The 15606-nt window shown below is 43.1% G+C and overlaps 1 protein-coding gene across 1 annotated transcript; it reads left to right on the top strand.

The window, feature by feature from the left end:
• Positions 1 to 2592: 2592 nt before the first annotated feature.
• GRHL1 (grainyhead like transcription factor 1) lies at positions 2593 to 13321 on the top strand (the record flags this gene model as incomplete). Its single annotated transcript, XM_088476016.1, has 8 exons — positions 2593 to 2727; positions 8020 to 8206; positions 8886 to 8956; positions 10512 to 10902; positions 11257 to 11333; positions 11549 to 11705; positions 12177 to 12288; positions 13227 to 13321. Coding segments are annotated over exons 1-8 (1110 nt in total), but the record flags the coding sequence as incomplete, so codon positions are not given.
• Positions 13322 to 15606: the final 2285 nt, after the last annotated feature.

Genomic DNA, 15606 nt, shown 5'->3' with positions numbered 1-15606 from the left:
AATCATGTAACCACAACAAACCACCTCATCCCCAGGGAAGGCCTCCAGCCATTTAACAGATAACAGGATAAAGGTGAATGGGCTTCTTAACACTGTACTCTGGAGCCAGTAGGGATCTAAGGAAAATAACTACATGCATTTATCTTGTCCTGCTCCCGTTGGAGTGCCAAATAAAGCTTTGTAAAAGTAGAGACGACCTGACAGCAGAAAGTAACTGATTCATTATTCTCCTACCTCTTAATAATGTTTCTCTCTGCGGAAGGAAAGATCATTGGGATTAAACAACAGTACATGTATGTGTGTTACATAAGTTTGTTTTAGCTTGGCAAGTCTTTACCATGGGCATTTTACATCCGTGTACTCAACTGTATATGTCTGATGCCCCAACTATTGGCGCCCCTGTTTAACGTCATTTGATTTGAGGTATGGTTGCCTATTTTATTAATGTCTAATGAGCAACCTCAGAAATACTAATATTTCCATTTTGTGACCATTAATGTTTTTTATAGTTATTGGTTTGGATGGCAATGTGTATGTAAATTATATAGGTGTCTGCCAGCTGTTCGGATGGGATGAATGATGGAGAATTTGGGTAATACTCTCCCTCTTAACCATCCATCTTAGAGCAACGTTACGCCATGTTTAAAGTAAATTCAGTATCCAGCAGGTTCCTGTGACAAATAATCAATAACAGCAATTATTAACCATGATAAATCCCTATTCAGGTGCCAACATCTCTGTATATAAATCTGTTACTAATAAGACATTGGGCACTTCAGTCGAAGTGATAATAACTTTCTAATGGTTCCAGAATTTCCCTCTAGGCGCTTGTGCCATCCTTTGCCAATATATCAAGTTACTACAAGCCCCTTGAATTAAAAGCTCAGGACTTAGTGCTGTCTTGACATTCAAGAAAGGGTTGTCATACTTTTGTTAGGACAAGGAAATCAGTCAGAATTGGCCTACATTGCTCAGTTATTGGAGATATTGGGTCTGATTGATTACGGATCGCAACAGCAATTACACATGCAGACGGGGGATTGTTGCGTATTGACCATGCATTGCAGTTCGCAAAAGTTTCACTGCGATCACAGTGACTATGCAGACCCATCGCAGAGTGATTGACAGAAAGTGACCATTTGGGGGTGATGACAGGAGGGTGGTCGGTGAAACGCAGGCGTGCCGGTGCATTTGAACGCCATTGCAGGGGCGTGCATAAATTAGGCACTGAGATGCCATACACAGCTCGGGCTCTCACTGTGTGTGATGAGGTTAGCAATTTCTGAGTAAGATCAGAGCTAGTGCAAGTGTGCGTGAGGCTCTGATGGTACTCGATGTTACGGATGGTTTCACAGACTTGCAAAGTATTACGGATGTGTGTAAGGTGAAGTGGGCGTCCTTATGTTAGGCTGCGACAGCATTGCCATAGCATTCATATTTTTGCAGTGGGACTGCGTGCGTAATCGCAGCTGCAAATTGCAATAGCTATCCGTAATTAATCAGGCCCATTATCATTAGATCAGTAGACACCCCTTGCTATTGACAGTTCCAAAATGGATCCAATGCCAAAGTTTAGGTGCCAGGCTCCAACACAGCATTATGTTTTTGCAATGACCATCGGGGATGTGCACCAGTATCTCTGCTTCTTGTACACATATGTCAAATCTGTCTGAGCCTCCAGTTTTCCTACATGATTTGAGCTAATGACCCATGTTCTGGTCCAAGTGATGATGCCAGTGTTTCTGTATTTGTCCCATGGTGTCACCACCAGAGTCAGAATGCCAGCAACGGTGCATGGTGCAATGATGTGTCCATTAGGTGCCAGTGTCTGTGCATTATGTGATGCCCTATGTGCCCCTGACCAGCTGAGTTTTTTTAAATACCTATTGTTCCAGGGTTCGTCTGAGATATTATGTACTGATTAGCACAGTCCAGGTAACATGATACCCTCGCTACCATCGTCCAGGTGTTTATCTGAAATATGATGCCCTCAGTGCCAATATCCACCTGTGTGATATGCTGCCCTTAGTGTCAGTAGTGTCTGCCCAGCTGTGAAGCTCTCAGAGCCTGTGCCCAGCAGTGAAGCCCGCGGTGTCAGTGTCCAGCTGTGATGTGATGTCCTCAGTGCCAGTGCCCAGAAGTGATGCCCTCGGTCACGGTGCCAGTGTCCAGCTGAGAAGTGTATCCCTCAGTACCAGGGACCATCTGTAATGACCTTGGTGCCAGTGACCAGCAATGATGCCCTTAGTGCCACAGTGTCCAGTTGTTATGCCCTCAGAGCCATTGCCCAGCTGTAACTCTTAATGCCAGTATCCAGCTCGGTGCCAATGTCCAGCTGTGATGCCTTCGGTGCCAGTGTCCAGCTGTGATATGATGCCTTCAGTGCCAGTGCCCTGCTCGGTGCCCGGCTAAGCTGTCAGAGCCGGGATAACGCGTAGAAAACTCTGACAGGAAACACTCTCCCCTTTGGAACGTTGCAGCGTTCTACAAGCCGATGCCGCCAATCAACGCGCAGCTCTATATCCCCGCCCGCTGTGAGAGGGGGCCCACAGCCAATCAGAGGCGTCTCAGCAGGTAAACCTCCTTCTCAGTCACAGCCAAGCTCAAAGAGCGAGAAAAGCCGACTAAACCCGTTTGTGAGCCCGGGCTCCCGCACAGCAGGCGGACTGTCCCAACTAGAAAGTCCAGTTCCTCCGACACGGGCGACATGACACAGGACTACGACAAGTAAGTGCCAGCTGTCCCGGGACAGACACCTGCTGAGGGCTCGCGTCCTGGGGCCACAAACATACACAGGCTGTAACTCCCATACCATCACTGTGACTGAGCGCTCCCTACTCTGACTACAGGGACCACAGGCTGCCCTCTCCCCTCCTGTAACTCCCATACCATCACTGTGACTGAGCGCTCCCTACTCTGACTGCAGGGACCACAGGCTGCCCTCTCCCCTCCTGTAACTCCCATACCATCACTGTGACTGAGCGCTCCCTACTCTGACTGCAGGGACCACAGGCTGCCCTCTCCCCTCCTGTAACTCCCATACCATCACTGTGACTGAGCGCTCCCTACTCTGACTGCAGGGACCACAGGCTGCCCTCTCCCCTCCTGTAGCCCCCATACCATCACTGTGACTGAGCGCTCCCTACTCTGACTGCAGGGACTACAGGCTGCCTTCTCCCCTCCTGTAACTCCCATACCATCACTGTGACTGAGCGCTCCCTACTCTGACTGCAGGGACCACAGGCTGCCCTCTCCCCTCCTGTAGCCCCCATACCATCACTGTGACTGAGCGCTCCCTACTCTGACTGCAGGGACCACACGCTGCCCTCTCCCCTCCTGTAACTCCCATACCATCACTGTGACTGAGCGCTCCCTACTCTGGTCCCTATTCACACTACAGGTGCACCTGCTGTATCTTTCCCTGACTAGTAACCCTCCCTGAACTCACACTGCTGAGTTACTCCTGCATGCACAACCATGGGCACTAGTTTGTGATATATATATATATATTTCATATTCAGTATTGTTACATGGGGTCACGGTGTGGGACAGTGTGTATATGAAGCAGGTGCTCCTGATGAGCTTCTGGGTCCCTGTGTAGAAGTCTGAATGATAATCAGTGCTACAGGATGGATGCCAGTGCAGCTTGTGCCCTAGCCTGATTGCCTTACAGATGGGCATTGTGGTGACATTTACACGTGTTTCCTGATGATGATTTGTATCCATAACAAATTTTACTTATTTATTGTAAGATTGTGGACTTTGTTTGACAAGTTTTTTTTTTATATATGTGAATGTATCTTTAGCTGTCACACATCACATAATGTTATGTATGTACTATATACAGTGTGTGTGTGTGTGTGTATGTGTGTATATATATATATATATATATATATATATATATATATATATATATATATATTGTGTAGAGCAGTAGCACATACAGTAGGCTGCAGGTCATTGTATCTCCCATGCAGGATCCTATGTGAACCTGGCATCTTGGTTAATGTAAATAGCAAGGAGACAGTTGAAGTTGGATGAAACCTGAGACCTATAAGGCGTTGGTCATAATGAGAAGAATAGTAGTGAAACAATTAGTGTCTGCCATCAGCTCCTAGTCCCCCAAATCCTTAGAAACTGACACAAACACAGGCTGGGCTGGAATGGCTTATTCAGCTATAAACTAAGCTACCTGCAGTCCAGCTGTTACTCTGCTTTCTAGTGCAAGGTAGGCAGGCATTTCCCACCTTGTGATCACCCAAGGAACCAGACCTGGGACACAAAGTCACAGCAATAAAAAGTCTCCTGAAAACTAAGCAACACACTGTCTGCCCATTACTGAGTCAGTGGTGGTGACATATAGTAAAATACCTTGTTTGTAGCAACTATCAGTTTAAGTGGCTGTAAAATGTGCATAGACCTCGGGATCATTGGGGCATCTTCTCATCGTAATAAACTTCAAACAGGCAAAACAAAAAGCTAAATATATTTGTAACTGTGCGTTGCCAGCAGCTAACTTGTATAGGAAGAGTTCTTCAAACGTGTGTGTGTGTGTGTGTGTGTGTGTGTGTGTGTGTGTGTGTGTGTGTGTGTGTGTGTGTGTGTGTGTGTGTGTGTGTGTGTGTGTGTGTGTGTGTGTGTGTGTCACACCTTGATTGTGAAAATGGGCTTTCATATTGTTTTGCTCCTTTTTAATTCCCTAAACATACAACCTTAGTATATTCCTGTACTATGATCAACCTTAGCAAGCTGGAAGTTGTATTTCCCTTCTCCTAGTACATCATCCTGAGCAGGTACATGATAAACTCTGACACATATTATACCAGGAAGAAATACATACGGATACATTTTTTGTGGAGACTCTCAGGTTACTTTGGGGCATATGTATCAAAGCTTGATGTGAAATATAGATCACCAACCAATCAGCTCCAAACTATCGTTTTTTCTACACAACCTGCAAAATGTAAGTTAGAAGCTGATTGGTTGCTGATGTATATCTCACACTTTTATCTCACATCAAGCTTTGATACATAAATACATATTCTACAGTACAGACAATATTACACCTATTTATGGTGATTGAACAAAAGTATATTTTTAGTGCATGTGAAAGCAACATTGATTGTTAGGAGGTTTCCCTTTAAATATCATAATCTCTCCAGAAGATGTTTGTGGGAAAGGAGTTTCTGGCAAGAGTTCAGCTAAGGAAAGGATTTTTTGGCTTGGAGTGCACCTTTTATAGACAGCGGCTTACCCCCAAGGCATTTTCTGCGTTTCAACTGAATGTTGCAATGGGAGGGTACACAACACAGGCACCTGTTGTCTCAGCAGAACTTGCAACCTCTTGTTGGGGAGCCTGTGTACAAATTAAACACAGAAGCAAAGAATAAAAAAATATCAGTGGTTTTGGAGAAGAAGCTGTAAATGGATAATTGGATGTTGCATAGTAAAATCAAAATCTATGATTTGAGGGTGAAGATCACAATAAATCATTATAGAAAGTGGTTCTGTAAAGAGCCGTTGTGGGATATGTTTGATTTAATTGCAGTGCTGCTGTCCGTACTGTAGCGTGTGTGAATTCCCCTCTATTGTGCTTGTAAATATTGAGTTTACACCAGTAAAAGTGTATTACATCATCAGTGCCCAGGGTCACTTCTGGAAACCAGAAGACGTAAACTTTGCATATTTATACTGGGATCGCTTTCCCTTACCTGTAAGTTATACCATTGGCTCCATTTAGCTTTTATTCAATAGGCGTTGTATTGGATTGCCATTGTAATCACAGTGGAGGTATGTAGCGCACAGGAGAAGGCTGGGAAGGAGGCGTAATGATTCCTGGATTGGGTCAGATAATACAGTGCTGTGTATGATATGTCAGTGGTGTTATACATTGCCAGCAGTATCAGATTGCACAGTGCAGTCACAATAGCCGTTTCATTATCTTTAAATAGACTTACATTAGTATTTTTTTTTTCTTAATATTGTGTGCACTCCCATTTCTTCTCTTGGCCAGTGTCAGAATGGGTTCTGTTTACTCATTTAAAAAGTTGCTTACACTCTGTTGCCATATTTATTTATTCGGCCATGTTTCCGCCAAAGAATATTGGATTACGGGGCAAGATGTTGGCGTTTGATTAGGCCGAGGGGTGGAGTCAGGGCATTCCATGAAGTAGGCGATCTCCCCTCCATATGCAATGCAAACACATGATTTCATCTTGCACAGTGGGATGTTTGACATGAGGTAAGGGGATAGATAGGGATTTTTGTTTTTGGGTTTGTGTGTGTATGGAGAAGGGGGGCTTGGCCATTTTCACTCTGAAAAAGAAATGTAAAGCCTCCGTTTGATGGGGCTAATTTTGCACGTTCCTGTTTGAACAATGCAATGATCAGTTCCACACCAAAAAGGTAATATTTGTAATAAAGACTATTCAGAGGTCTCATTACTCTTATACCGGGCTGTACCTGTATATTTTATTGGCCTGGGCAAACTCCAGCCGTCACCAGCCACTCAAATCACCCTCAGCCCCCATCCATTGGCCACTTTCATTCCACCCCAGTCTTATTGGATCCTTTTCTTCTACTTTCTAATGCCCTCTCTAGGTGCACCTGGGCAAACTCATTGTAGCTCATGCTTAGTTAATGAGGCCAAAGTAATGAGGCCCAATGCACAATGTGACAGGTGACTGTAGCAGAGTATTTAAGGATGACTGTCGCATGAAAACTGCACCGTACTGATGTGTTCTAATCCCAGGTAATGTTTTGCTGTGTTCCCTGGATAACAGTAACCTGTGCTTGTTACTGTGGGACTGGGATCCAGAGTGGATTTCACATTAATGTCACTATCAGGGCACAGCATCTTTCAGCTGGCTGCATTTTATTGCTGAGAGTAGCGCTATGTATTTGATGTGCAAATTGCCTGAACATTAAATTAACAATTACATGGTACAGCAGGGCTACATCTCCATATCAAACTAACTAATAGAGATCCTCAATGTAGTCATGACAATATCCATTTTATCTCTACTTCTTTTTTTTTTGTATTATTTAACTTTATAGCCTTCTAACCCACAACAGACTGCCATTCAGTGCAAACAGGCTTCATTTGTTACCAGCATTGGTGAGCCCTAGTGTACCCAACATTCCGCATATCCCTTTGTAATGAACTTTCTGTTGTCATTTCGGTTCTACTTTATTTTTATGATAATTAAACTCCATAGATTAGGAGAATAGACAAGACTGGGGACCAGTACATAAGAGAAGAGTGTTTTGTGCTTAGAATCCCCATAATAGGAAGGTTACACTGGCACCAAATGATGATGGTGGGGAGACTAGTTATGGAATCTGATGAACAGGTAAATAGTGAATATGTTGCTGTAACTCATAGCAACCAATCAGAACAAAGCTTTTGCTTTCTCACAAATTGTCAGAAAAATGACAATAAAAATCAGGATACTAGACCTCTTTCTTGTGCTCCAGACATTATAAGTATCTGGCATGGTGCACACCATCACCTTGATATTAGACTCCCAGATTGCAGTAGAGCAAAATGTATTGACCGGTCTTCTGCAATGAGGCAGAGTGTGATCATACATTGGCATGGGGCACTATAGGTGCCCAGAGTTGTGAGATCAGCATGGGCAGCCCTAGAGTGCAGATATGTGGTTTGGTTAGTTATCATACATCATCGCAAACCCCCTACATCCACCAGTTCTGGCTCAGTGTGTGTAGCTGATGCTATCAGTGGCAGCAGGACTGTTGTGTTTTTTATTTTCTTCTGTGTGTTAAACTTTCAACAGAAGAACGTTTGTAATAGAAGAACAGACTGTTAAGTTTTATGTAACTTTCGTATTTGCATGCATGGGATCACCATTGCTTTCAGTCATTTCATTATAATAACATTCCATCCATACAGCCTGTACATGCTAGACTGCACAATTTTTATTTATTTGTAATTTTTCCCTTTTAGTTGCTAAAACTTTTTTTTATTTTTATCCCCCCCTCCCCCCCTCTTCCTTCAAGTAAACGACCTGTGTTGGTGCTGCAGAATGACCCCTTATATCAGCAGAGGCGCTCGTACAGCAGTGAAGATGAGGCCTGGAAGTCCTTTCTGGAAAACCCCCTGACGGCAGCAACTAAAGCCATGATGAGCATTAATGGAGATGAAGACAGTGCGGCAGCACTTGGTCTACTCTATGATTACTACAAGGTATCGCTGCCTTGGTGTATGGACCCTGGAGGGCTAGTGGTCTGTGGGCTAGATCTTCTCTCGGGTTATAGTCTGCCTGTAGCCGGCCGATCACGGTCACACCATGAGTGAGCCATTGCTCTCGGAAGACTTTGCAGGGGTAGCACAAGCTTAGACTAGCCAATGCCGTTACAGCACAGAAGGGGTTAAGTGCCTGTGTCAGGGAGGATTCTGCCATCAGGGCTGAGGGGATTGCACAGTGCGTTTCAGGGTTCTGAATTAAGCCAATGTATTAATCTAGTAATTTTAAATGGTTTAATAGACTTATGTGTTTTGTGGAAATATAAGGCATTTTGTGGTTGTAGAGTAGGCTAAGAAATTACTTTAGTGTATTTGTCGCCTATAGACAGTTGGGGCAGCTATATATCAATATTCTTATGAATGCAACTTATCCATTAAAGAGAAACTAGGGACATTATTGAGGCATGAGGTACAGTTGCAGCATATGCGCCTCTCATTTCGCTGGCGCAATGTCACTAAGTGCTGAGTTGTGGGGCAGTATCCTCCTGAATATGCGTTCTGACCACAAGATGGCCGCCCCCACAGCAGGTGACAGGTTTGCTGTGGAGGGTTACACTGCCATGTAGGGCCTCTTGTCTGTGTACCGTTTGTATAAGCCAGAAATATGTTTCTGACGCAGGTCCCCAGAGACAGGAGACAGTCGTCCACCAAACAAGACCATGATCACACAGAGGCCGAACACAATAAAAGGTCGGTTACACGTATGTATGGAGGCACCTGTCAGTGCTGATTTTGCCGTCATGTTTTTGGTGGAGAAAGTGTGTGTGGTGGTGGCCCAAACAGGCTTTGTTTGAGTAGATGGGTGTCAGGGGATGGCGTTGCGATAAAACATTTCAAGTTTTGTATTCGTTATTCTTTATATACAGATATAAGCACCCCATGTAACAGAGGCTATACATGTAGACTATAGTATAATACAGTACAGGTATGGGATCCAACGCTTGGGAATGAAGGTGTTTTTTTTTCCGCATTACGGAGAACTATTCCTAAAATCTACTAAACTGCATTTAATGATCCCAGCCTATCTCCACCCTGTCTCTGCATTGCCCGTATTTGTACCCCCCTTCCAGTTTTCTCTCCCCATCCCATTTTTTGTGTAGCCATAATCAACAGAGTGTGTGTGTGTGTGTGTGTGTGTGTGTGTTAATTACCCGTGCCCAGGCTTGTTTGAGGTGCCCAGCGGGGGCCTGGGACAGTTGTTGAGGGGAGCAAATACCCCCGTTTGCAGGCGCACATAGTATTTTTCATTTGATTTTTTTTTTCTCCAGAGGTGGCATGGCTACACCTCCCAATGTTTGACCATGCCTCCCCTGTATCACCCACCCCCACCATTTCTCTTGATGGGCCTGGTCATGATTATAGTAACTAAAGATGAGCTTATTTATGTGTGCAGATGTAGGGATCATTTACTCCCTTACTTTTACCTCTAATGTTTTCACTCCTGACCGGATAACTGGTTTCCAGGGTACAGGGATGGAAGATCTACAGTGTATAGATAAACGGACAAGGTCGACAAATAAAACTATAACATGGACTTAGTTCAACAAGTTCAACACACAGAAAAGGTTGACACATGGTTTTCCATGATTTTTTGGGGGGGTTATGGTTAGGCTGCGGAAGGGGACAGTTAATGTTAGGCACTAGGGGGAAGCTCAGGGTGAGGATTAGGGTCAAAATAACAAAAAAAAGTGTTAACTATTATAGTGGTCAACCTTTTGATCATGTCGACCATATGGTGTCGACCTATTGACTGTCTATCTAAAATACTATAGATCTTTCAGTCCACAACCGGTTTCCAGATAAGAGATGCCCTACCTGTATATAATTAAGGGGGAGATTTCACAAACCATCTAGAGGACAAGTGGAGGTGTTGCCTAATCACAACCAATCAGATTCTAGCTGTCATTTTGTCGAATGTACCAGATAAATAAATAGTTGCTATGGGCAACACCTCCTTTTGTCCTCTTTAGAAGGTTTGATAATTTGTGGTGGTGCCCTAAGCGTAAGGATTTGCATAAGCCTACAGCCATTGGATCCTGCCATGTTTGTGGGCTGCGCCATTGTGCCACCTGGAACTGTGTGTAGATGACAGGCAGACTTTTTTTATTTAAAAATACTGCGGATCCACAAAAGACATGTAAGGTAGAATATACAGCACAGGTAGTCCTGGTCTTTGTGGCTTTTTTTAGTCTTCCTTCCTGTCCTGCCAGGAAATTCTGAACTTGCCATTTCTGTCTTCTCCAAGGAACGGTCTGTTGCAAGTAAATGAACAGTCACTGATTTGCAATGGTGAAAACAGGGTACAGGTCTTAAAAACCAGCGTGCCCTTTAATATTTTACTTCCCCTGGGGATGGGCAACCACCTCGACAAAAGAGGTCACCTGACCAGCCCGGACACCACTGCCACCACCATCACATCTATGCCGGCTCATGCCATCAAAACGGAATCCCAGAGCCACGGCTTCACCGTGGGCATTCAACCAAATGTGTACCATTCTGAGGCCGTGGAGCGCATCGTGTCCTTTGACAGGAACATCGCCTCCGACCACTTCAACTCCAACAGCCAGCCGCCAAGCTCTCAGAGGAGGACCCCCGACTCCACTTTCTCAGAGACCTTCAAAGAAGATGTTCAGGAGGTAAATAAGTTGTTTTTTTTCCAGGCCACTTAATGAATAATTGCTTTGGACTCCTTATGAGTTAAGCCAGCTCCATAAAACGTTTGCACTTGTTGGTAGGTGAACCTCTCCTAGAGTGCGGTAGAGAAAAGTTTTTATTTTTCTTTGTGATTTAGAAGAGTCTTGGCCTGCACAAAGCAGTGAAAATCAGCCCTTGTGATTGCGGTGCCAAAACAAACACAATGATTCCTGATCTCTGTAATGTTTGTTTTTCATTTATCCTTTTGTTCATTCGTTCGGTTTTTTTGTTTTTTGTTTTTTTTTCTGTTTTTTTTTCTGTTTTTTTTTTTTACATTTTTTTTTTTTTTCCTTCAGGTTTTCTTTTCATCCGACCTGAATTTACGGATGAACAGCGTCAGCTCTGAAGAATATGTTTTTGATCCTGTCACCGGGTAAGTTCATTGACTATCGCTGCATCTCAATCCACTCTCAATTAAACTGAAGGAATATTGGGGATAGTATTTTTTTTTTTGTTTGTTTGTTTTTTCCTTAGGTGTCCGATAAAATCTTGTCACTGATTATTTTGTCAGCTCAGAAAATTATTTAAATGAAATGTTGTTGGCTTTCCTCCAGCCTTTTTATTTAATGTATTTGCTCTTTAATGCAGGAATAATTTTGAATATACGCTTGAAGCCTCAAAATCCCTCAGACCAAAACCTGGAGACAGTACGATGACTTATCTGAACAAGGGTCAATTTTATCCAATTACATTAAAGGATATCGGAAGTAATAAAGGGATACATCACCCAATCAGCAAAGTTCGGGTAAGACTTTCTTTATTGCCTGGAATTCCAGGAATTGTTATTGACCTCTAAACCAGTGCTTCTCAAAACCTCTTCCCTCCACCCCTAGCCCCACCGGTCATGTTTTTTACCAGGTCACCCAACAGGTGCACAGGTGTACTCATTACTCACTGACACATTTTAAAAGATCCACAGGTGGACGTATTTATTTCACTTGTGATTCTGTGAGGAGACCTGGAACACATACACTGTTTGGGGTCCTGAGGACCGAGTTTGAGAACCTGTGCTCTAACCTAATTTTCCTCAATTTAGCAATCGAGAATATTGTTATCTGCTTTGATAATTTACTTTTCGTTAAACTTTTATATAATTTAATACGGTGTCTTTGAAACGCTCTTAAAAAAAAACATAGTATGTTGCAGGAATAATATATTTTTTGTGGCCACAATGCACTTGTCACTGTATAACACCATACCCTGCGTTCTCCGTCAGAGTGTTATTATGGTGGTGTTTGCTGATGATAAGAGTCGGGAAGACCAGCTGCGCCATTGGAAATATTGGCATTCTAGACAGCATACTGCCAAACAGAGGTGCATTGATATAGGTAAGCTGTCACCATGTATGTTTTTTTTTTAATTTATTTATATTTAATTTTCCTTTATGGCAAAAAGTTCATTGATATTTTTGAAAAAGGGCACACTTTTTTTTTTTTGACGTGTTCAAAACGACCCCCTACAACACACACACACACACACACACACTCACACACACACCTCTTTGTCCGGGCAGAGTCCATTTTGTCTTCTGTTGCTGCATATTATTTATTTCCGTCACGATCCCCTCCGAGTACTGCACTGAGGTCTGTGTTGGCGCTTTATGATAAACCTAATCTACCAATAGATGCTGCAATGTTCACTGTGAAATTGAAAGGTACCTGTCCTGTGCCAGGTCATTACTATTTTTGTTACTTTTTGGACACCGATACCTGTAGTCTCTGTAGAACCTTGAGATATGCCTACGTCTGAACTCCTTGCTCCAGTTTATTTATTTTGTTCTGTGTGATCTATCCTCTTGCATAATAAAAATATCCTTTCAATACAAGACTGTTGTACCTTGGGTGCTACATCTATTTGCACAAATGTACTGCTGGAGCTAACAAATGTCCTCCTAGGACTGTATCAGTTAATGTGACCTGTGACCGATACAGATTATCAGCTGTTTTGTTTATTTTATTCCAGGGGGGTATATTTACTAAAGTGCAGGTTTATAGAAGTGGTTGCTATGAGCAACATCTCCAATCGGATTCTAGCGATTACCTTGCTAAGTAGAAGCTGATTGGTTGCTATGGGCAACACCTTCATTTCTATAAACCCGCACTTTAGTAACTATACCCCCAGGACTGGTAACCGCATTCTACCGGTCTTCAAACTAAGTTTCCCATGAGGCTGGGAGCAGCATATGGCAGTGTATACATTAGAAGCCGCAGCGTTACACACAGATTGCCCATCGCCCCCATCTCACCTTGTTATTTTTGTTTTACAGCTGACTACAAAGAGAGTTTCAATACCATCAGCAACATAGAAGAGATTGCTTATAATGCCATTTCCTTCACCTGGGATCTGAATGATGAAGGCAAGGTAGGTGCCCATTTTCATTTATATTGTTCCACTTTATACCACAATTATAATGGGTGTGTTGCATTTATTATCTACCTACTCTATAATTACCTGGTATGTCCTCCTTCATTTAATATGTGATCTGAGTTATTATTAAAGCTACGTCATTCAGAATATAGATTAAAATCTGTGTATGTCTCTGTGACAATCAGTAGTTCAGTGATGGATTAGAGAGATCCCCACAAATACAGACATTTTTTTACTTTTTGTCTCCACACAACATAAAGTTAGAGGTATCAAAAATATGAAATTTTTAAATCTAAAACCCTTTTTTTTTTTGTATATGTCTGTGCTTGTATATTATATTCTGTATATAACACTTGTCAATCTGTAGAAACCAATCAGATGTTGGCTTTCATCAGTCTCATTTTGCTAAACTGCTTAAAACTGATTGGATGCTATGGGTCACCGTTTTCACCCATGTGTTTTGCTAATAGGCCGAGGTCCTAAGTCTATGGGAGAGATGTACGAAGGCCTGGAGAGAGATGGGGTCTATTTACTAAGCCTTGGATGGAGATAAAGTGAGAGGAGGTAAAGTACCAGCCAACCAGCTCCTAACTGTCACTTTACAGGCTGTGTTTGAAAAATATCAGGAGCTGATTGGTTAGTACTTTCTCTCTCTCCAAGGCTTAGTACATCTACCTCTTTGTCTAGTAACTGTCTACTTCATACATCATTGCTATGTGTTTCCATGGTTGGCTCATAATAGGGGTTGTAAAGTGTGGCTTAAATATAAGCGATCGGAAGAGTATCAGCCTTCGCGTATATGTATATTTGAACACACCTTGCACACGTTGCTTGCCTGCTTAAACCTGTCCAGCTCGCACAGTTCAGTGGAAGGGGTCACAAGAGAGAGGTCTTTCAGAAGTCTGTGTGCTTTCTTCTTATTTTTCACATGGAAATCATTTGTTAGTGGTACAATAAGGTACATTATCCCTTTGCAGGTTCTGTACACACAAGCTAAATGTTGCGTTTCACTCTCCGTGAGTTCAGATGCAATAGGATCGGTAGGGATAGCGCTTGACAATGGGACCAGATAAATGCATCTGTTAGGTTTAGATTCGGAGGCCTGAGAAGGAGCCTCAGTAGTTGTCCTCTCACAGGGAATTGTCGCAGCACTTGTTCAGCTGAAGTCTCCCCATTGTCAATGACAGCTGATGGGAACTGTCCGGCAGGCTGCCTGTAAGGAACTGGGAAAGTTCATAGACATACGGTGTTGGCTTGTTGAACTTTCTTTCCCATTTGTTTGGGAAGGGGATAGAAAACTTTCTGCTGTTCTCAGGGTGGTTAACCCTTCCTTAGACATTGAAGAACAATGATCCTTTTTAAATTGCACAGGTGAATCCTGGGGGTCTACTTACTAAGCCTTGGACAGAGATATAGTAGAGTAAACCAGCTCATAACTGTCATTTTCCAAACCTAGCCTGTGACATGATAGTTAGGAGCTGATTGGCTGGTACTTTATCCCCATTCACTTTTCCTCCATCCAAGGCTTAGTCAATAGAACGCAACTATCATGCGTGTTTTGTGAGGGCATTTCAAGCCTTGCATGGGTACATTGCCCACGAAGGAGGAGACCAGATGTATTGTTTTGATACAGGGGCACTACCAGCTTTGGTAGTTCCTCTTAATTATGTGAAAATCGCAATATTGTTTTTCCTGATGGGTTTAATTCTTCTCTTTAGTAAAGTTCTTTTCTGCAATAGCGCTATAACTCAGATCCGTCTGTACGTGGAGAGCAGAGCGGGCTCATTTGCGTTCCTGTAGAAGCATGTGATAAGTAGCCCATGCCTATGTCCTTCCCCCCTTCATGTAGGTGACTACCACTCTGCATTTAAATTTCCAAAGTTGCTCCACACGTATTTGGGGATGTATATTATTCAGCATGTCATTTACTCTCTCAAAATATTTCCAACCCGTGTCACCCTGTGCCTATAGAGTGGAATTGGTTAACTGCTGTTTATGCATTAATGTATCGCCTTTGTTCATTAGACACTAATTGGCTTTGTGCGGTGACGCCGAACATCAAGGTGTATAATTTAAAGGGACACCGCATCACTGAAACGCCCTTTCTTAAAATAAGGCGTTGCCTGTTTTTATTTGTGGTATTAGAGGTAGTTAGAGAGCTCCGACTGTGACTGGGAGAGGCCGCATGTCAGTGGGTGACTTATAGAGGAGGGAGGGGGCCAGTGATGATCTGTACAGGCCGTGATGTTTTCTATGTAAAGCACCTGCGTTACACATTC

Source organism: Taudactylus pleione, unplaced genomic scaffold (assembly GCF_031769625.1).
Source record: "Taudactylus pleione unplaced genomic scaffold, aTauple2 ptg000180l, whole genome shotgun sequence".
Lineage (NCBI taxonomy): Eukaryota > Metazoa > Chordata > Amphibia > Anura > Myobatrachidae > Taudactylus > Taudactylus pleione.
The sequence above is the reverse complement of the archived record's forward strand: the minus strand, read 5'-3'. Positions and strand labels throughout refer to the sequence as shown.